We start from the raw sequence: 22,519 nt of genomic DNA, 5'->3' as shown, positions 1-22,519 counted from the left end.
TGAAATCCAAATCAAACCTATAATCCCATTAAAACCAGTAATAGTGAGGAACTAGTTCAAGGCAAATTACCTCTTATTAAGTGATGAATCATCAAAACTGAATGTCCCTCCAAACCCAGAGAACACAGCAGCCTGTGTTGAATTGCTGTCAGAAACTCTGTACAACCATGTCAATGGCTGCATAAAGGCTGCTGTACCTACCAGAAGTAAGCCCAGGATTAGCCCTAGAAACAAACTACCCTGCTGGTATCCCAAATTAAACAAGACATACAACAAAGGGAAAAAGATTATGGTAAAAATCAGGAAGGGTAATTCTCATAAAGATAGAAACTCTCTCATCCAAATAAATAGGCAATTAAGAGGGTTAATTAGGTCAGGCAAAGCCAACTTTGAAGTTAAGATAGCTTCCCAAGTAAAAGATAACCATAAGGCCTTCTACAACTCTGTCAAAATCCTCAAGGGCAGCGCACAGTAATGTGCTGAAGTGGTCATTAATGGTGCCACATTCCCTGAGCCTGGTGATATTGCAAACCTGTTAGTGGACAAATTCAGTTCCATCCCCAATGATCCCCTGATAAATACTCTCAAAAACAACTCCAACTCTAACTAGGAAGCATGTACTGGCTGCACTCACCCGATAACATCCCAAGATGCATTCTGAATAGTCTAAAATATGACTTATCAGGACAACTTGAGTCATTATTTAACTATAGTTTTAAAACAGGAATTGTTCCACATAAATGGAGGACTGCAACAGTCATCCCCCTTCATAAGGGAGGACCTTCAACAGATCCTGGAAACTACAGATCAATTAGTTTAACTAGTCTTATTTGCAAAGCTTTGGCAAGAATTATCATAGAAATTATCAACAAGGACATAGGAGACCTCCATCCCTGGATCCATCCCATTTTGGCTTTGTCAAAGAAAGGTCATGTTTACTGAATCTGTTGGACTTCTTTGAAAGCCACTAAGGCAATTGATGAGAGGAAAACATTGCAAACTGCTACCTAGATCTGGCTAAAGAATTTGATACAATGCCCCTGTAGGGCATTGTCAACAAACTTACAGAACTAGGTATACACCCCTTTATAACACACTGGCTAGCTAGATGGCTCACTGATAGGACCCTGGAGGTTAGAATTGGTGAGGTCACCTCCACAAAGAGGCCGGTTACCAGTGGTGTCCACCAGTGCTCTGTGTTGGGCCCATTCCTCTTTGGTGTCTACTTCTTGGATGTCAAAGGCATTGTCAAAGGTGTTTGGATGACCTAGTTCACAGAGGGTTACAAACTGGTAGCAGTCATTTAATCCCTCCAAGATAAGAGCACTCTTCGGAAAGGCTTAATGCAGACAAACAATTGATGTCAAATTCATGGCTTAAAACTCAAGAAATTCATTATAGTACCTTTTGAGAAGTGTACTACACCAGGTAACTATGTCATTAATAAAACATCCTTAAAAAAGTGTATTCACCAGTCAGAGATCTGGAATCTCATATAGATAGATAGTAATCTAGCCTTCGACCAACATGTTTCCAAGATAGTAATAAAATCCATCTATGTTTTTCAACTTATAAGCATCTATGTGTAGAGGGGTCACCATATCACTGCTCTCAGTTCTCATCAGACCCATCATAGTGTATAGTATCCCCTTTGATATGTACCTGACCAGACAGAGGCAGCAACTGGAGCATCCACAAAGGTTCCTTTAAAAAAAGAATACAGGGAGTAAACACAGTATCCTATGCTGATCACCTCAAAGCCCTGTTTGTGCACTCCGTTTCATGCAGACTTCTGACAGCTGATCTCTGCCTGGCATAAAAAAATATCCTTGGACCCATTTTTGATGACCGTTTTGCACATCCACAAAACCAACAGCATCAGAAGTATGAGATTAAAAGTCTTAAATTTTGTTTGTGACATAAATAGGTCATGTTGGTGGGACATATATGTTTTTCAGAGAATTTCCATTCTCTGGAACAGGCTCCCCATCCATGAGGAGTAGAGCTTCCCCTATCCCTATTTAAGTGCAAGTTGGACCAATGGATGGGTAAGTGAAAATTCATGCCTGATCTGACTTCTAGGTCTTTGAAGGACAGAAACAGTCACTAAATCACCTATATAAATAAAAGTTGTGGGTCACATTTCTAGGTTTATAAGGGCCCTAGTAGTTATTAGCGAAGTATACACCAACAAACTAATTACCTGTTGTGTGAATAGAACCTACAGCCTTCTATATTAAAGGCAATGTTGCTATCCATTGATACCAGAAAGGCAGCGAGTACTGCTAATGTACTGCTGGGTCTATAGAAAATACCGAATGTAACAGTATGTGTTGAAAGGTAGATTTTTACTTCTTGTTTTTGATCTGTTCTTCTTCTGGGAAATCATAGCATTTTAGGAAGTGCTCCCTTGGAAATGTTGTTAAGCATTATTTCACATGTTGTGTGCTGAACAACTACCATGTTTATAATTTATCTGTACCTTTTACAGTTGTTAAGATACATGCTTTTGTTTACTAGTGACAGACTTCAAACTGCATTTTCAGTAACTTAGCTCAGGTGAAAGCAGTCCAACCAGTACCTCTACACTATACCTTTCAACTGCCCAGAATTTTGCAGAATGTCCAGATTTTTGCCTCATATTTTTAATCTGTTCTTTTTCTGAGAAATCATAGGTTCATAGATTACTACTAGGCTAACTGATCTTGTGGGCCATTTTAAGCATAGCCATTTACCCCATGTGAGAATCAAACCCTGCAGCTTGTGTTTGCAAGGTAAGCACCTTAATCATTAATGTGTGAAGTGACTAGATAAAGTCTAACATTTTAAGTAGTCTTTGTATCCTTCAAAAGATGCATACTAATCCAAAACTTGTTATTCTATAAACTTTCTAAGTTTATAAGAACAATATCTAAAATTTGCCCTTTTAATTTTGGTTTTGTCCATAATTCTTGCTCTAAGGAGTTGTATACAACAATAAACACACAATATGTGTGCACGATTAATGTACAGAGCGCCCGTAAGCCAGTGAACAGATTTTACTATTAATGTACAGAGTGCCCGTAAGCTAGTGAACAGATTTTACTATTAATGTACAGAGTGCCCATAAGCTAGTGAACAGATTTTACTATTAATGTACAGAGCGCCCGTAAGCTAGTGAACAGATTTTACTATTAATGTACAGAGCGCCCATATGCTAGTGAACAGATTTTACTATTAATGTACAGAGTGCCCATGAGCTAGTGAACAGATTTTACTGTTAATGTACTGAGCGCCCGTAAGCTAGTGAACATATTTTACTATTAATGTACAGAGCGCTCATAAGCCAGTGAACAGATTTTACTATTAATGTACAGAGTGCCCGTAAGCTAGTGAACAGATTTTACTATTAATGTACAGAGCGCCCGTGTGCTAGTGAACAGATTTTACTATTAATGTACAGAGCGCCCATAAGCTAGTGAACAGATTTTACTATTAATGTACAGAGCACCCATAAGCTAGTGAACAGATTTTACTATTAATGTACAGAGCGCCCGTAAGCCAGTGAACAGATTTTACTATTAATGTACAGAGCGCCCGTGTGCTAGTGAACAGATTTTACTATTAATGTTACAGAGCACCCATAAGCTAGTGAACAGATTTTACTATTAATGTACAGAGTGCCCATGAGCTAGTGAACAGATTTTACTATTAATGTACAGAGCGCCCGTAAGCTAGTGAACAGATTTTACTATTAATGTACAGAGCGCCCGTAAGCTAGTGAACAGATTTTACTATTAATGTACAGAGCGCCCGTGAGCTAGTGAACAGATTTTACTATTAATGTACAGAGCGCCCGTGAGCTAGTGAACAGATTTTACTATTAATGTACAGAGCGCCCGTGAGCTAGTGAACAGATTTTACTATTAATGTACAGAGCGCCCATAAGCTAGTGAACAGATTTTACTATTAATGTACAGAATGCCCGTGAGCTAGTGAACAGATTTTACTATTAATGCACAGAGTGCCCGTGTGCTAGTGAACAGATTTTACTATTAATGTTACAGAGCGTCCGTAAGCTAGTGAACAGATTTTACTATTAATGTACAGAGCTCCCGTGAGCTAGTGAACAGATTTTACTATTAATGTACAGAGCACCCGTAAGCTAGTGCACAGATTTTATTTCCTTTGAATAAGGAAGAAAATAAAAAAATAGTGAGGTTTTAGTATGGAGTCCTTATTCCTTGGTCATGAAACCTTTTGAAACTGTTGTGTTGTGTTGTGTTACCTTCCTGGCAGTGTGGCAAGGACTGATGTGTGGAAAGAAAGTACTGCTAATGTACTGCAGGGTCTATGGAAATACAAAATGTAGCAGTATGTGGTGAAAGGTAGCTATACCAGCCTATCTCATTAAATATGTATACAAACCCCTCCCATACACTTTCTTCACATGCTTTACTTTATAAATATTAATAAGGTTAGCAGCACCCTGTAGGGACATATTTCATAGGCACACAGGAAGTGAGTAACTTAAAGTTGTTCAAGGAGTAATTAGAAAGCGATGTAGTCCTTTTTCCTTATTACTGTTTTTTATGTATTTATTTTGTAGTTGCTTATAGAATTTATCTGGTTCTTACACCTTACAAGCAGATATTGTTTGACTTCCTGAACAGGGCGGTTCATCATGAAGTTGGAGGTAAGAACTGAGCTGATGAGAGAACATGTTTTTTTTTTTTTTTGTTGGATTTTATTAAAATCGGAGGAAGTGGGTGTTGTGTTTCTTAATGGTGTAGTGTGTGCTACTTGGGTGAAATTGAGGGCAGGAACAGGAAAGAATGATCTGCAGGAAAGGATTTTTGTTTTACAGGGAACTGGAGAGGGGACTAAGTTTTATGAAGCAAATATTCTTTGTCCTTCTGATCCTGAACTGTAAAGGGCTGTATGCTGTTTTGTTTTTGAGCTGAGAAGTTTTTATTGATGAATACAATACCTGCAAAGAGTGTTTAGAGCACAGAGACTATTTTAGTGGAAACTTGTTTTTTGTGAATAATTAGCTATTTGGTTTAAAGCAGCAGTGTAAAGTGACACATTGCTGTGTTGTGTCTTTCGGCTTTTCCCGGCTAGGGGTCGCCACAGCGAAACTCCGGTCCGCTAATGATTGGCAGTAGATTCTTACGTACTGAGTTTTGCCGGCCCTGACGCACAACCTTCAACGAAGGTACGCCCATTCACGCATGTCTCCACACAGAAGACGCTCTAGTTGAGAATCGAACAGGATGATGTCTTACTGTGAGGCGACAACGATACCGTAGCACTAACACCGCGTAAAGTAACACAAACATAAATTAAAATTGGTTTGTGTCTCCCTTCTAATAAGACGTTGGGTCATTATTCTTCAGTATTAAACTTGTGTAATTTATTTATTTATGAACTTATGCTTTTGTAGTGTCACAAGGTATGAATAAATTCTGGAAATTATCACATTTCAAGCAGAAGTTCTATTATCTTTGTAATATGCCCCAGACTTTTGGTCAGCTGTTTCTCCTTGATCTAGGGTTGCTGCCCAAAGAGGGACTGCCTACCCTGATCCAGGAACCTAGAGCTGTAGATTTGTCTTACCCTCAGACTGTAGTACCATTTCTATTAAATGTGTTTTCCTGTGTTTATAGATTGTTTTTTTTTTAAATGTCTGTTTTCCCCCTTTGCACAGAATGTGGTACAGCATATGTTGCAGAGGGCAGAATATATGAAATCAATGGTCCTAACATAGGAAAGGAGAACTTATTTTATGACATTAAGTAATCAGCTCAGATATTTCGTGACCGTCTCATGTAACTGTGTAGTTAATTTCAAGCTGCTGAAAAGTAATCTTAACTGGTTGGGTCAGAAGCTTCAGAGGTTACCTGGCTACACAAGGTGTTGTTACTTTGCATAGCAGATGGCTAGATACTGTTTTTACAGCATGTGGGGCTAGTACATTCTATAATAAAGCATCAATAAGAGTCTTAAGGAAAATAAATAAACTGCCAAGAGTGAAGAGAAGCAGATACTTTTACTTGTCAGAAAGGAACGTGCAGGAAGATTCTGTCAGGTGTAACTGTTTGTTCAAATATATCTTGCTTGTGTAAAAGTTATTATATCAGACAGACTGCATCATTCATTCTGTGATTATCTCCTTAATTCAGTTTGGGGGCATGTGGGTGCACACCTCCTTACAAGGCAGACACATTCACTCGCTGTCCTACAACAATTACATCTTTGGCAGTTTGGAGGAACACCACTTCACCTATAGCATGTCTTTGGGATGTGGGAGGAAACTAGAGTCCCTGCCCCCAGCAAAAGCTTATGCAAATGCAGGGAGGTTGTGCCAGAGAGCACACAGGAGGCACCCCAGGTAAAAACTGAACTGGAGAACCAAGTGCTATGGGGCAGCAGTGCTATGTGTCACTTGTGAGTTTATTATATTGGCCAATGTCAAAACCTTTTTACTGTAGAACTCCTAAGTAAATGTTCTTGTTCTTCTTTTGGCTTTTCCCAGTTAGGGGTTGCCACAGCAGAACTCCGGTCCGCACTCCAAAATAATTATTCATTCTGCCTCTGTGGCCATATGAATATTCATAGCGTGCAGAAGCTGGCAATTCAGTTAAATAACAAAGTTTTGACATTTTCACATGTTAAAGAGAAATACAAAATAAACGGCAAAATGCATCCTTAACTTGCAACAAGAATGCCATAGAAATTTAGGAATCTCAGAGAAATCTAAGTAATGCATTTCAGCCATTACACTCACGTATTTGCATTGCAGCTGGTAATGTGAAGCAACCGAAATGAAAGTAACCTTGCACAGTAATTCATAAATAATTACCCTATACATAAATAATAAATAAATAGCCACATAAAACCATGGTTTGTTGCCAAGCATTTTTCTGAAGGATACAAAGTCAGAAACTGAAATGTCTGTCATTGTATAGTAAATTTAGTCCACACTGAATTGACAGAAAAACACATATTTTAACAAGAACAGACCAAAATAAGAGGCAAAAATTTGGACATTTTCTGAAAATCTTGACAGTTGACAGCTATAATTTATAGTAGAAGTGTGTTCATTTTGTGTGGAATTCAGGTCTTGAGCATAACCCACAGGGATCCTTGTGTCATTGCTGGTGATATACGAAGTTTGCCTGGCATCCAACCATAAGAATATGAACAACAGTTAAGATTATAAATAAAATCATCATTCACTGTGTAGCCATGAATCCAAAGTGCCCCCTTCTTTGACCCCAAAGTTGTAGGTTTTCTTAGTAGTTTGCTTTACCTTGCAGTTGTGTGAAACTTTAATATATCCTATAGAGTGTAATTAATATATCTTATAGAGTGTCATTAATATATCCTATAGAGTGTAGCCATGAATCCAAAGTGAAAGTTGTAGGTTTTCTTAGTAGTTTGCTTTACCTTGCAGTTGTGTGAAACTTTAATATATCCTATAGAGTGTAATTAATATATCTTATAGAGTGTCATTAATATATCCTTTAGAGTGTTATATTAATTACACTCTATAAGATATATATTAATATTGTATAGAGTGTAATTAATATATCCTATAGTCTAATTAATATATCCTATAGAATGTAATTAATATATCCTATAGTCTAATATATCCTATAGAGTGTAATTATATCTTATAGAGTTTAATTAATATATCCTATAGAGTATAATTAATATATCTTAGTGTAATTATATATCATATAGTGTAATTAATATATCTTACAGAGTGTTATTAATATATCTTATAGGTTCATAGGTAGATACTAGGCTATCTGCCCTAGGGCATTTATAAGCCTAGCCAGAATGTGTTGGCTTTCGCCTCCCTTTTAGCCTAGATTCCTGACCCTCTGTCCAGCAGGGCCATAGAAGTGATCCTAGGAGTAAATTTACAATTTCCCATTCACTCATCAAGATTTCTCTTGAAGAGGGTCAGCGAGCGACTCTGCCTAACATGGGCTGGGATTTTATTCCAGAGCGAGGGAAGCCTTTGGGATATGAATCTTTCCCTCCAGCATGTTCTGTTTATTGTTGTGCTAAGGTTTAAATCCATGGAGCATGTAGCTCTAATGGATTTGGTTTTTCTTGAGGTGGAGCATGTCCAGCAATTCCAGGTTAGACATGGCCTTGAAAGTCAGGCAGAGATCGCTTCTGAGTAGGTGGTCAGCAACTGAGTAGAGCTGGAGTTTCTTTAGCCGAGCTGCATCTGGCATCTGTTTGAGGCCCACGATCCTCTTGGTGAGGTATTTTTGAGGTCTCTCCAGCTGTTGCAGGTGTCGGGTAAGGTGCATCCCAAATGGGGCATTGTACTCAATTATGGGACTGATGAACGATGAGTAGAGGGGCACAATGACCTCTCCTGATCTAGATGTAAACCCTTTTGTGATTAGGTGAGCTATATAGAAGGTTTTTCTAACCACTTTGGCAATGTGATCTACTTGGGTCCCCAGATCCCTAATTACTACTTCCGTACTTAGTGGGTTACCTCCTATTTGGTAGTTTGTGGGCACTTTGTTTTTCCCAAAGGGGATGACTATACACTTTTTGGCATTTAGCTTGAGGCCATGGTTCTGACACCAGGTATCTGTCTCTGTAAGGTCCTTCTGGAGGATGCTTGTGTCAACCGGGGAGTCTATTATGGCTCCTAGTTTGCAATCATCTGTGAACTTGGTAAGACACAGTCCTCCCGTGTTTGCCTGTACCTCAGAAAAATTATATACCAAACAAGAGGGGTCCCAGGATGGAGCCCTGTGGGACGCCACTTGTAACCGGTTTAGAGTCTGACATGTCTCCCATGACTCTGACCATGTGAGTTCTATCCCTGAGCCAGTTTGCAACCCATCTTGTGACATAAGGGTTAATATTTAAGCTGGTAAGCTTATTTATGATGCCAGAGTGGGGTATTGTGTCGAAGGCCTTTGCGAGGTCCAGGTAGGCTGTGTGGACTACCTTTCCCTCATCTATGGCTTCGGTAACTGTTTCGAAGAAGTCATTCAGGTTTAAGAGGCAAGATCTGCCTTTAACAAAGCCAAACTGGGTAGGGTCCAGTGTTTGGAGACTCCCAATGTCCTTATTTATGAGATCCATGATGATGCGCTCCATAGCCTTGCAGACCAGACTAGTCAGGCTTATAGGGTGATAGTTCCCGGGATCCGTTGTGGCGCCACCTTTGTGGAGCAGGATCACTGTTGCTGTACGCCATTCTTTGGGTACATAACCTGTGGTAAGGCTGAGTTGGAACAGTGAATTTATGTGAGGGTTTAGTTAATTTTGGAGCTCGTGTAAGACACAGCCTGGGATACCATCCAGTCCCATTGATGCTGTGTTTTTTACTTTGGAGAGGGCTGCTTTCACCTGTGTGTCTGTGATGTCTGGGGGACTGGATTATAGGTTTATAGGTTCATAGGTTCATACTAGGCTATCTGCCCAAGGGCATTTACAAGCCTAGCCCAGAGTTTTGTGGCTTTTGCCACCCCTTTAGTCTGAAGGAAACTATGCCCATTATTTTGCTGTGCCTCTGTCAAGCAGTGACATTGAGGTAATCCCTGGGGTATATTTGTGATCTCCCATCCATTGGTCAAGATTTCTTTTGAACAAGGCCAGCGAGGTGCTCTGCCTCACATGTACCGGGATTTTGTTCCACAGCATAGGGAGTCTCTGGGTGATGAATCTGTCCCTCCAACGTGTCCAGGTTTAAGTCTCCCACCCTTGTAGTTTTGAGGGATCTAGATTTTTTGAGGTGAAGCATGTTCATCAATTCTGGGTTGGACATGGCCTTGTATGTCAGGCACAGGTCACCTCTGAGCAAACGGTAAGCGACTGAATAGAGCTGGAGTTCCTTCAGTCGGGCAGCATAAGACATATTTTTGAGGCAGTTTATCCTTTTGGTGAGGAACTTTTGGGGCCTTTCCAGCTGCTGCAGGTGTCGGGTCAGATACATTCCGAATGGGGCATTGTACTCAATCATTGGTCTGATGAGTGATGAGTACAGGGGGCCGATGACCTCTCTTGATCTAGATGTGAATCCCTTCATGATCAGGTGGGCAATGTAGAAGGTCTTCCTAACTACTTTGGCAACGTGAGTGTCAAACGAAAGGTTACTGTCAACCTGGGTCCCCAGATCCTGATAACCTCTTCTGTGCTCAGTGGATTGCCACCTATATGGTAGCTAGGGGTAACCTTGTTTTTCCCGAGGGGTATGACTATGCATTTCTTGGTGTTTAACTTTAGGCCATGGCTCTGGCACCAGTTATCCGTTTCTATGAGACCCTTCTGGAGGATATCTGTGTCAGATGTATTCTCGACTATGGCCCAGTTTGCAGTCATCTGCAAATTTTGTCAGCCATAACCCTCCTGTGTTTGCTTGTACTTCTGAAAAGTAGATGCCGAACAAGAGTGGGCCCAGGACTGAGCCCTGTGGGACACCACTTGTGACAGGCTTTGAGTCTGACATGGCGCTAGCAACTCTGACCCTGTGGGTTCTGTCACTTAGCCAGTTTGCAACCCATCTTGTGACGTATGGGTTTACATTTAAGCTGATGAGTTTTTCAATGATACCTGAGTGGGGTATTGTGTCGAAGGCCTTTGCCAGGTCGAGGTAGGCTGTGTGGACTGCCTTTCCCTCATCAATGGCCTTGGTGACTGTTTTGAAGAAGTCAACCAAGTTTAAAAGGCATGATCTGCCTTTGACAAAGCCAAACTGGGTTGGATCCAAAGTCTGTAAGTCCCCTATGTCTTTATTTATGAGTTCCATTATGATCCTCTCCATAGCTTTGCAGATCAGGCTAGTCAAGCTGATGGGGCGGTAATTACCAGGGTCGGTGGAGGCACCGCCTTTGTGAAGTGGGGGCACAGTTGCCGTGCGCCACTCCTTGGGTACGTATCCTGAGGTGAGGCTAAGATTAAACAGCTGTCCTAACTGCGGGTTTAATTCCTCATTGAGTTCATGGAGCACACAGCCGGGGACACCATCTGGTCCCATGGATGCTGTGTTTTTCGCCTTGGAGAGAGCTGTTCTCACCTGAGCGTTAGAGATGTTTGGGGGGGCTACAATTCTCTGGTATAGATATCTCTCCTTTTGGGCTGAGAGTTTGCACTGAACCTGTCAGCCAGTATGTTGGCAATGTCTGTAGGTTCAGTGATTTTTACATCATTTTGAACTAATTCTGAGCATATCTGGGAGTTTCCTCCCAGGTTTCTAACATAGCTAAAGAAGGCCTTATGATTGTCTTTTGAGTTCTTAGCGATTTTTCTCTCAAAATTTGCCTTGGATGATTTTATGAGAGCTCTTAGTTTTTTTACTTATAATGATCAAAGGTGTCTTACCTTTTAAGGATTTTGCTCTATCTTGTAGTAGCTTCCTCCTTTTGTTGTAGAGCTTGTTTATGGCTGGGGTCCACCAGACTGGACGCTTGCCTTTGGTACAAAGAGTCTTTGTTTTGTTTGGGATTGCCTGATCCATGCAGTCCTGTAGGCGCTGGTAGAAGGCATTTGTAAGTGATTCAGCGGTTTGAGTAATGTTTTCCGCCGGCTCGGGGGCCTTAAAAGAGACCACACTAGTCTTTAGAAGTGTAAAGTCTTTTTTATCTCAGGTGGGGGCAGGATGAGGACCTCCAGTGAGATTAGTTTATGATCTGATCTCACCAGTGAGGGGTATACTTCCGGTGTTGAACATTGTGATCCCATATTCGTGATAATGAGATCAAGTATGTTTTCACCTCTTGTGGGGATGGTGACTAGTTGTTCCATGGCATTTGATTCTTCTGGGACAGACACTGGCCCTTTTGTGGGGGAAGGGGGGGTAATGTTTGCACTGAACCTGTCTGCCAGAATGTTGGCAATGTCAGTGGGTTCAGTGTATTTTGTGCCATTTTGCACCAGCTCGGAGCATATCTGAGAGTTGCCACCCAGATTCTTGACGTAGCTAAAGAATGCCTTGTGATTATCTTTAGAGTCTTTGGCGATTTTTCTTTCAAAGCTAGCCTTTGATGATTTTATGAGGGATCGAAGTTTCTTGCTAGTACTGATCATGGATGCCTTCCCTTTTTGGGATTTTGCCTTGTGTAATAGTTTCCTCCTTCTGTTATATAGCTTATTTATGGTCGGGGTCCACCTGACTGGTCTCCTGTTTTTGGCGGAGTGAGTCTTGGTTTTACTTGGGATGGCACGATCCATACATTTCTGTAGGTGCTCATAGAGTGCATTTGTAAAGGATTCTGCACTTTTGGTAGCATTTTCCATTTGCCCGCGGGACTTTGAAACTTTCCACCTTGGTCTTGAGAAGTGTGAAGTTTGCTTTTGAAAAATGTTTTACAGTGGTTTCCTTGGCTGGGGGTGGGGTTGGGATGTGGATGTCCATTGTGATTAATTTATGGTCTGATCTTACCAATGAGGAGTTTAATTCAGGTGTGAAACATTAAGCCCCCATGTTTGTGATGACCAAGTCCAACATGTTGTCCCCTCTTGTGGGAGTGGTGACCAGTTGTTCCATGGCATTTGAGTTTATAAACTTCAGGAACCTTTGGGCAAAAGAGTTTGGACTTGAGTAGTTTTCCCAGTCAGTGTTTGGGTAGTTGAAATCCCCCAATAGCATGGTGTGTGGTGAGACCTTCATATTCTCTAGTGTTCTCAGGAATGCCGAGTGGGGGTCCTGAGACAATGTGGGTGATCTGTAGCAGGCTACAAACTGAAAAGCAGTTTTGCCCACTGTTAGTTGCACATGGATGGTCTCCGCTGCCTCGTGCAGTGCCACTAACCTGGAGGTGTGGGTATCCTTGATAAAAATGGATACTCCCCCGCCTTTAGTATTTTGGTCAGAGTTCTGGGGCCGAAAGGAATGGTATGAGTTGAATCCTGGCAGTGCTGGGGTGCTCTCTGGAGCCTTGAACCAGGTTTCTGTTACTGCACAGATATCTATTTTCTCCATACTGAGGAGTGCCTCGAGTGCGTGCATCTTGAGGTTTAGACTTCTGGTGTTTAGTAGCATTGCCCTTAGTTTTTTGTTTCTGGTATTGTCTATGGAGGTGGATTTGTCTTTTGGGCCTTGCCTAAAAAAGGCACTATGGGGGTGGCAAGAGCCTTAGCCTGTATTCAAAAGCCTAAGGGTGACAGGTGCAAGCCATCCCTGGTGAAGCAACGTGGCTTGTCAAGCATGTCATTACAGGCTGACAGACACTGGAACCCAATGACACCAATAGCTTAGTCAATTGTTAAAATTGATCATTTTGTCTTTATACTGTGGCATCATTCTTGGTGAGGGCAAGATACTACTCAGGGTCAGGGTCATACCTGCCTGGGCTACATGATCAGAGAGCTCCTCTGTCTCTTTTCATGTAGTCCAGGGAGGTACATCTCAGGTCATTCACACCAACATGGACAATGACAGAGTCATATCTGTACCTGCTGTGGAGTGACCTGAGTGCTTGTGTTATGTGGCAGATCCTGGCACCTGACAGGCAGCTTACAGTGACCTTCTCCTTGTTCAGTCTGGTGAGTGGGACGTTAGTGTGCCTGACAATAGAGTCTCCAATTACTAGTGTATTAGGTGTGTTATTTAGCCTTGGGGGCTGCGTCTGCGTGGCACACTGACTTTGTGAAGTGTGTGATACATGAAAGTTGTTGTGGGGTAGCGGTTGCTTGGATGTCTGCTTTGGAGGTCTCTGTTGCTTTGGCAGATTTTTATTTAGAGCCTCCGAGTATGTTTTTGTGAGTTTGTGTCTTGTTTGCCCGTGTGATTTGTCTATGTGAGACTGGTTGTGTTGTGCGAGTGGTTTCCTTCTCCTCCTGACTGACTGAGCCAGTCTTGGTTTGAGAGAGCCTGGCCTCCAGTTTGGCTGTATAGTTGCATCTCTCACTTATATTTGTGTATGTTGGAAGGAGGAGAGGGTTGTCTGTGTACATAAGGCAATTGTAACATTGCCTCAGTATTCCCAGATTCACCAGCTGGACTGGAGAGTATACCTGAAACTGTGCTTTGGACATGCCTGGATGGTTTAAAGAGCTGATTTACTGATTGTCCGGAATGGACGAATAGGGAGCCTTGTACTTCTAGATAGTATAAGGGGGTGCAGTGCTAAACTTTGTTAGTGCTTACTGAGAAATTTGAGCAAGTGCTGGGCTGTAGAATGAATTCTGAGTGCTTATTTTGAGAGTTTGACTAGTTCTAAGGGAAAAATTGAAGAGCAGACTTTGTGGAGCCGGGAATAGTTTAAAACAGCTTAACCAGCGCTGCACGACGTTGCGCAAAATCCCACAAAACTGTGCTGAAGCGGGTTTTAAGGCAGGGAGTTTGAAAGAGGAAATGGCCCAAAACCGCCAATAAGCTACTAGTTACTGGGCTGAGACCACTTCTCCAGGGACAGATAGGCTGCTCAAAGCTTTCCACTCTCACTGGTGAATAGAGAAGCTTCCTCCTATCCAAGTAAGGATATGGGCAACACAGGAACTATAACACAGCCTAGAATTCAGCAAGACCTGAAAACTGGACTATTCTAGTTCAGAAAAGGCGGGAAACAAGGATATTTTTTTCTTTTTTTACACTGTAAATACTTTAAATCGGCTAATGCACTTGAGTGTGTAGCCAACAACAGTTAAACAAGGCAAAAAAACGACTTTTAAAGTGCAAACACACAAACGCAGAAAAACAATGCTTTACAGATTTCAGATAGTTAGAAAACTCGCTTTTCGGCAAGAATATACAGTCGCAGGTAGGAAGGTAGAAAAAAAATACTTAAGTCTCTCTCTCGCTCTCTGCTGCTTGTACAGTGTAATTAATATAGAGTGTCAATAATATATCCTATAGAGTGTCAATAATATATCCTATAGAGTGTCAATAATATATCCTATAGAGTGTCAATAATATATCCTATAGAGTGTCAATAATATATCCTATAGAGTGTCTGAATTTTGTTATTTGCTAGTAATTACAGGTGTGGGGGTAGCCACATTCAGTGATTTCCTGTCCTTGCATATTTAAACTGGTGCATGTGAAATAATTCCTGCTTTAAAACTTCAGCTTGGCAAGCTAAGAACTTGGTTATATTCAACTTGACGTATAAGAGAATTTAAGTACCTTTTTATGCACTTTTTCTTTTAAAAAATACAGTATTTAAATTGATTTAAACTGTGTATGAAGGAGTGTTGAAGGAATTTTTAACTGGTTATTCTGCTCTTCAGTTATTCCCACCCACCCGCGCTGTTTTTGTTTTGGTGTTAATCTTAGTGGCATTGAAACTGCCCGCCCCTCAGCCTGCCTCTGGGCCCATCTCATTTGCTCACTCAACTGAGTGCAGTGAGATCATATTCTGATTTCAGGCACTCCTACTGTGTACAAAGAGAGCATCTGGGAAATAGAAAAAAAAAAAAAAATTAAGCTTATTTCCTGCCTTTCTTGTTAAGTGGTACAGACTATTTGTAGGCTTCTGAGCCCTCAAGCCCTTCTGTGTTTGAGGGAAGCCTTCTAGCTTGTTTTTTTTTTCTTGTAACTAGCCAGTTTTCTAGTTTCAGCACTCAAATCTGTTTCTTTGATCTCAGCACTTGTTCAGAAAAAAAAAAAAATTTCATCTGCTTTTATTGTACTTGTGTTTTTACCTACTTCTTTTACTTTTGCATCATCTTAAAATACTCAGTTGTATTTATTACTGCTTGGTGTAACTCATTCTAAGCCTTTTGGTTTAAACACTTGGGCTTCGGACCAGTTAGTTGTTTTGCACTGAGAGGTTTGTGGTCTGCACTGTTGTGGCAGAACAGGTAGCTTACATCCTTCTAGGTTGAGAACTGCTGATTGAGGGCTCAGTGTCTGTTATTCTAAAAGTGTATTAATTCTGGTTTAAGCACTTGGGCTTTCAAGCCAGTTATTTTACATTAAGAGGGTTCGTGGTCTGCACTCTTGTGGGAGGAGAGGCTGGACTCTGCCCTTCTGAGCTGGGAATTTCTGGTTAAAGGCTTATAGTGCATGCATATCTGAACTGTTTCTTACTGAAGTTGGTGCGCCTTGTTTGCTGTGGCATAGACTGGATTCGGGCCTGCTGGATCTAGCTTTGTTTGTGTAACTTGAGCACTAATCCAGACATTCTCTAAAGTATTCAATGGTATTTATTACTGCTTGGTTGTAACTTGATTAAAGTGTAGCTATCATTCAAGTCTTTTGGATTAAGCACTTGGGCTTCAGACCAGTTGTTTTACATTAGGAAGGTTTGTGGCAAGCACTGTGGTGGCAGGACAGGTAACTTTCATCCTTCTAAGTTGGGAACTGCTGATTGAGAGCCCAGTGTCCAAGTGTATTAGTTCTGGTTTAGGCACTTGGGCTTCAGGCCAGTTATTTTACATTAAGAAGGTTCGTGGACTGCACTCTTGTGGGAGAAGAGGCTGGACTCTGCCCTTCTGAGCTGGGAATTTTCTGGTTAAAGGTTTATAGTGCCTGAATATTTGAACTGTATCTTACTGAAATTGGTTCACCTTGTTTGCTCTAGCATAGACTAGATCCAGGCCTACTGAATCTAGCTTTGTTTATATACTTGTTGTTTGTTTGCTTGTTATTTCCCTGGAAGCTAATTCACCTAATACGCAACTTCTCAGCGCTTCTGTGGATCACTAGTGATATCTGCATTGCTTACTGTACTTATTTCCTTGTTTCACTTGAAAGAAAGTCACTGTTTGTCGTTTTTGCATTTAGTTACTTGTATCACATTGCACTCAAGTTACCTGGCACTTGCTCACTAAAGCAATTATATAAAAATTAAAAGCACTACACCCTCACTCCCCACTGGCCCTTGTTTTCAATTAAGGATTTCCCAATATTATTCTAGCATGTCCAAAGGTCAGTTGTCAATCTCCTCTCCGGTCAAGCTGGTGAATCTGGGAATCTTGAGGCAATGTTATAACTGCCTCATGTACACAGACAACCCTCTCCTCCTCCCACATAACACAAATACTTGCGAGATGCAGCTATTTAGCCAAACTGGAGGCTGAGCTCTCTCAACTCAGGACTGGCAAGACCAGACAGGAGGAGAAGGCAACTACACACACCACAAAACCAGCCTCACATAATGCTACCACTCCACTGAATCAAACACATAAACACACAAAGACATACTCGGAGGCTCTGAGTAAAAATTTAACTAAACAGCAGAGGCCTCCAAAGCAGACACCCAAACAACTGCTACCTCAAGACACCCCACAAGCAACACATAAACCACAAAAGCAGTGTGCAAAGCAGTCGCAGCCCTTAAGGCCAAATACAACACCAAACATACTTGTCATAGGTGACTCCATAGTCAGACACACTGACGTCCCACTCACCAGGCTGAACAAGGAGAGGGTCACAGTAAGCTGCCTATCGGGCTAGAATCCGCCACATAACACAAGCACTGGGTCACTCCACAGCAAGTACAAATATGACACAGTCATTGTCCATGCTGGTGTGAACGACCTGAGACGCATACCTCCCTGGACTGCATGAAAAGAGACATAGAGGAGCTCTCTGATTATGTAGCCCAGGCAGGTATGACCCTAACCCTGAGCAGTATCCTTCCTTCACCAAGAATGATGCCACAATATAGAGACAAGATGATCAGCTTTAACAATTGGCTTAATGTCTGGTGTCATTCAAAGGGGATCCAGTGTCTGTCTGCCTGGGATGACATGCTTGACAAGCCACGCTGCTTCTAAGGGACGGCTTGCACCTGTCACCCTGGGATTCCGGATATTGGCTAAGGCTCTTGCCACCCCATAGTGCCTTTTTAGGCAAGGCTCAAATTCTAAACCTACCACCCTAGAAAACAAAATGGGAAGAAATTGAGGGTAATGCTGCTCAATGCCAGAAGTCTAAATCTCAAAATGCACGCACTCGAGGCCCTTCTCAGTATGGAGAACATCGATGTCTGTGCTGTAACTGAAACCTGGTTCAAGGCTCCTGAGAGCACCCCGGCACTATTAGGTTTTACCTCATATCATGCGTTCCGCCCCAAAACCCGGACCACTCCACAAAAGGAGGGGTGTATCCATATTCATAAAGGATACTCACACCTCCAGGTTGGTGGCAACGCATGAAGCTTGAAACCATCCAGGTGCAACTAACAATAGGCAAAACTGCTCTACAAATTGTAGCATGCTACAGGCCACCCTCTCAAACTCAGGAACCCCACACAGCCTTCCTGAAGACACTGGAGGGTATAAATGTATCTCCAAACACCATCATATTGGGTGACTTCAACTACCCGAATATAGACTGGGAACATTACTCAAGCCCTAACTTTCTAGCCCAACGGTTCCTGGAGTTCATAAATTCAAATGCCATGGAACAGCTAGTCACTGTTCCCACGAGAGGAGAAAATATACTAGATCTCATTGTCACAAATATGGGGACAAAATGCTCCACACCGGAAGTATATCCCTCATTGGTGAGATCTGATCATAAACTAATCTCACTGGAAATCCACATCCCGCCCCACCCCAAACAAAAAGACCATAGTGAAGAACTTCTCTAAAGCAAACTTCACACTACTCAAGACTGGTGTGGTATCCTTCAAGGCCCCTGAGTCAGAGGAAACCACAACCCAAGCTGGAAGCCCTTACAAATGCCTTCTATGAACACCTCCAGGACTGCATGGATCAGGCAATCCCAAATAAAACCAAGACTCTTTCCACAAAGGGCAAACGTCCAGTCTGGTGGACCCCAGCCATTAACAAACTTTACAATAAGAGGAGAAAGCTATTACATGATAGAACAAAATCCATAAAAGGGAAGTCACCCCTGATCATTATTAGTAAAAAATACGAGCACTCATAAAATCAACTAAGGCCAATTTTGAGAGAAAAATTGCCATGGATTCAAAGGACAATCATAAGGCCTTTTTCAGCTATGTTAGGAACCTGGGTGGAAACTCACAGATATGCTCAGAATTAGTCCAAAATGATACAAAAATCACTGAACCCACAGACATTGCCAACATACTGGCAGACAGGTTCAGTGCAAACTTCACCCCTCTCCCCTAAAGGAGAGATAACTATCCCAGCCGAGTGTAGCCTCCCGGACATCTCAAATGCGCAGGTGAAAGCTGCTCTCTCTAAAGCTAAAAACACAGCATCAATGGGACCGGATGGTGTCCCCGGCTGTGTGCTACACGAGCTAAATGAGGAATTAAACCCGCACATAAGGCAGCTGTTTAATCTCAGCCTTACCACAGGATACGTGCCCAAGGAGTGGCGTGACGGCAACTGTGGTCCCACTCCACAAAGGTGGCGCCTCACGGACCCTGGTAATTACCGCCCCATAAGCTTAACAAGTCTAGTCTGCAAAGCTATGGAGAGGATCATAATGGAGCTCATAAACAAAGATATAGGGGACTTGCAGACATTGGACCCGACCCAGTTTGGCTTTGTCAAGGGAAGATCATGCCTTTTGAACTTGGTCGACTTCTTGAAATAGTCACCAAGGCCATTGATGAGGGAAAGGCAGTCCATACAGCCTACCTTGACCTTGCAAAGGCTTTCGACACAATACCCCACTCGGGTATTGTAGAAAAACTTACCAGCTTAAATGTAAACCCATATGTCACAAGATGGGTTGCAAACTGGCTTAAGGACAGAACCCACAGGGTTAGAGTTGCTGGCGCTGTGTCAGACTCCAAGCCGGTCACAAGTGGTGTCCCACAGGGCTCGGTCCTTGGCCCCTATTGTTTGGCATCTACTTCTCAGAAGTACAGGCCAACATGGGAGGACTTTGGCTGACAAAGTTTGCAGATGACTGCAAACTGGGCCATAGTGGAAAGTGCATCGACACTGATATCCTTCAGAAGGGACTCACGGAAACAGATAGCTGGTGCCAGAGCCATGGCCTGAAGTTAAATGCCAAAAATGTATAGTCATACCCTTCGGGAAAAACAAGGTAACCCCAAGCTACCATATAGGTGGCAATCCACTAAGCACAGAAGAGGTTATCAGGGACCTGGGGACCCAGGTTGACAGTGGCCTTTCTTTTGACACTCACATTGCTAAAGTGGTTAGAAAGACCTTCTACATTGCCCACCTGATCATGAAGGGATTCACATCCAGATCTAGTGAGGTCATTGTTCCCCTGTACTCTTCACTTATCAGACCAATGATCGAGTACAATGCCCCATTCGGGATGTATCTCACCCGACATCTGCAGCAATTGGAGAGACCCCAAAAGTTCCTCACCAAAAGGATAAAGGGACTCCAAAATCTGTCATATGCTGCCAGATTGAAGAAACTCCAGCTCTATTCAGTCGCATACCGTCTGCTCAGAGGTGACATGTGCCTGACATACAAGGCCATGTCCAACCCGGAATTAATGGACATGCTCCACCTCAAAAAATCCAAATCCACCAAAACCACTAGAGCAAGCGACTTAAACCTTAGCACGGATATAAATAGGACGTGCTGGAGGGATAGATTTATCACTCAGACTCCCTATGCTGTGAAATAAAATCCCGGTCCATGTGAGGCAGAGCACCTCGCTGACTCTGTTCAAGAGAAATCTAGACCTGTGGATGGGAGATCGTAGGTTTACCCCGGGAATCATCTCTGGGTCACTGCTGGACAGAGGCACAACAAACTAATGGGCACAGTATTTTTTCATATAAGGGGTGGCGTAAGCCACAATAATTTGGGCTAGGCTTATAAATGCCTTAGGGCAGATAGCCTAGTATAAACCTATGAACCTATGAACCTATGAATAATATATCCTATAGAGTGTCATTAATATATCCTATAGAGTGTCATTAATATATCTTATAAAGTGTATTTAGTATATCCTATAGAGTGTAATTAATATATCTTGTGTAATTAATGTCTCCTATAGAGTACAATTAATGTCTCCTATAGAGTACAATTAATGTCTCCTATAGAGTACAATTAATGTCTCCTATAGAGTACAATTAATGTCTCCTATAGAGTACAATTAATGTCTCCTATAGAGTACAATTAATGTCTCCTATAGAGTACAATTAATGTCTCCTATAGAGTACAATTAATGTCTCCTATAGAGTACAATTAATGTCTCCTATAGAGTACAATTAATGTCTCCTATAGAGTGGTAATGAATATAGCCTATAGAGTGGTAATGAATATAGCCTATAGAGTGGTAATGAATATAGCCTATAGAGTGGTAATGAATATAGCCTATAGAGTGGTAATGAATATAGCCTATAGAGTGGTAATGAATATAGCCTATAGAGTGGTAATGAATATAGCCTATAGAGTGGTAATGAATATAGCCTATAGAGTGGTAATGAATATAGCCTATAGAGTGTACCAAATTGTAGCTTGCTACAGATCACCCACCATGCCCCAGGATTCCCACTCCTCTTTTCTTGATGTACTGGAAAATGTTAGAGTTCAACGAAACACCCTAATAATGGGTGATTTCAACTACTCCACCATTAACTAGGAAAACTACTCATGTACCAACTCCTTCGCTCAACGCTTTCTGGAATTCATTAACTCCAATGCCCTGGATCAACTTATCCACACTCTCACCGGGGCAACAATATCCTAGATCTAGTCATTACCAACATGAGTGACAAGGCAAAAAAACGACTTTTAAAGTGCAAACACACAAACGCAGAAAAACAATGCTTTACACACGTGAAGTCAACGCCTCTTGGTCCGATCTGACCATAAGCTAATTACCCTAGATATCCACATTCTGTCCCCACCCCCCAATTAAGGAAACCATGGTAAAAAAATTTCTCCAAAGCAAACTTCATGCTTCTTAAGACAGAAGTGAAGAACTTCATGACACCCATGCAGATGGACAATACAGTTATGACTACTGAATCCTACACAATTGCACTTTATAAGCACTTACATGAGTGCATGGCTCGTGCTGTCCCAAACAGAACCAAGATGCTATCCTCCAAAAAAAGGAAGCCAATCTGGTGGTCCCCTGCCATAAACAAACTGTACAACAGAAGGAAGAAACTGTTGCAAAAGAGAGTAAAATCCCATGAGTGGTCAGCCTCAGTAAGAAGCTGCGATCCCTGATAAAATTCTCCAAAGCTAGTTACGAAAACAAAATTGCTACTGTTTCTAAAGACAACCACAAAGCATTCTATAGCTATGTCAAGAATCTCAATCGCAACACTCAGATCTGCTCTGAGTTACAGCACAGTGGCACTAAATATACAGACCCAACTGATATTGCCAACATCCTGGCAGATAGGTTCAGTGCTAACTTTACCCCCCTCTCACCCCTTAAAGAGCCCATCTCTACAGGAACTTTGCATTCTTCCGGTATAATCACGGCTGCACAGGTAAAAACCACACTCTCCAAAGCTAAGAACACAGCATCCATGGGACCAGACAACATCCCAGGCTGCGTTCTACATGAACTACAGAACGAACTGGCACCCCACCCAAGTACCATGTTCAGTCATAGCCTCACATCAGGCTTTGTGCCTGCTGAATGGCGCACAGCAACGGTTATCCCACTCCACAAGGGGGAGCCACCACGGACCCCGGGAACTACCGCCTCATT

The 22,519-nt window shown here is 42.0% G+C and overlaps 1 protein-coding gene across 1 annotated transcript in view; it reads left to right on the top strand.

Annotated features, from left to right (window-relative positions):
* The first annotated feature begins 4,496 nt into the window (after nucleotides 1–4,496).
* Nucleotides 4,497–22,519, top strand: part of LOC122798785 (zinc finger protein 883-like) — a 314,532-nt gene continuing 296,509 nt past the window's right edge. Inside the window, exon 1 of the mRNA XM_044067894.1 lies at nucleotides 4,497–4,675. Within this exon, the coding sequence (XP_043923829.1) occupies nucleotides 4,664–4,675 (12 nt within the window). The 5' untranslated portion in view covers nucleotides 4,497–4,663. The remainder of the gene's footprint in view (nucleotides 4,676–22,519) is intronic.

This window comes from Protopterus annectens, chromosome 3.part1 (assembly GCF_019279795.1).
Source record: "Protopterus annectens isolate FY-2018-M chromosome 3.part1, PAN1.0, whole genome shotgun sequence".
In the NCBI taxonomy this organism is placed as follows: Eukaryota; Metazoa; Chordata; order Ceratodontiformes; family Protopteridae; genus Protopterus; species Protopterus annectens.
This window is presented reverse-complemented; position numbering and strand designations above follow the sequence as displayed.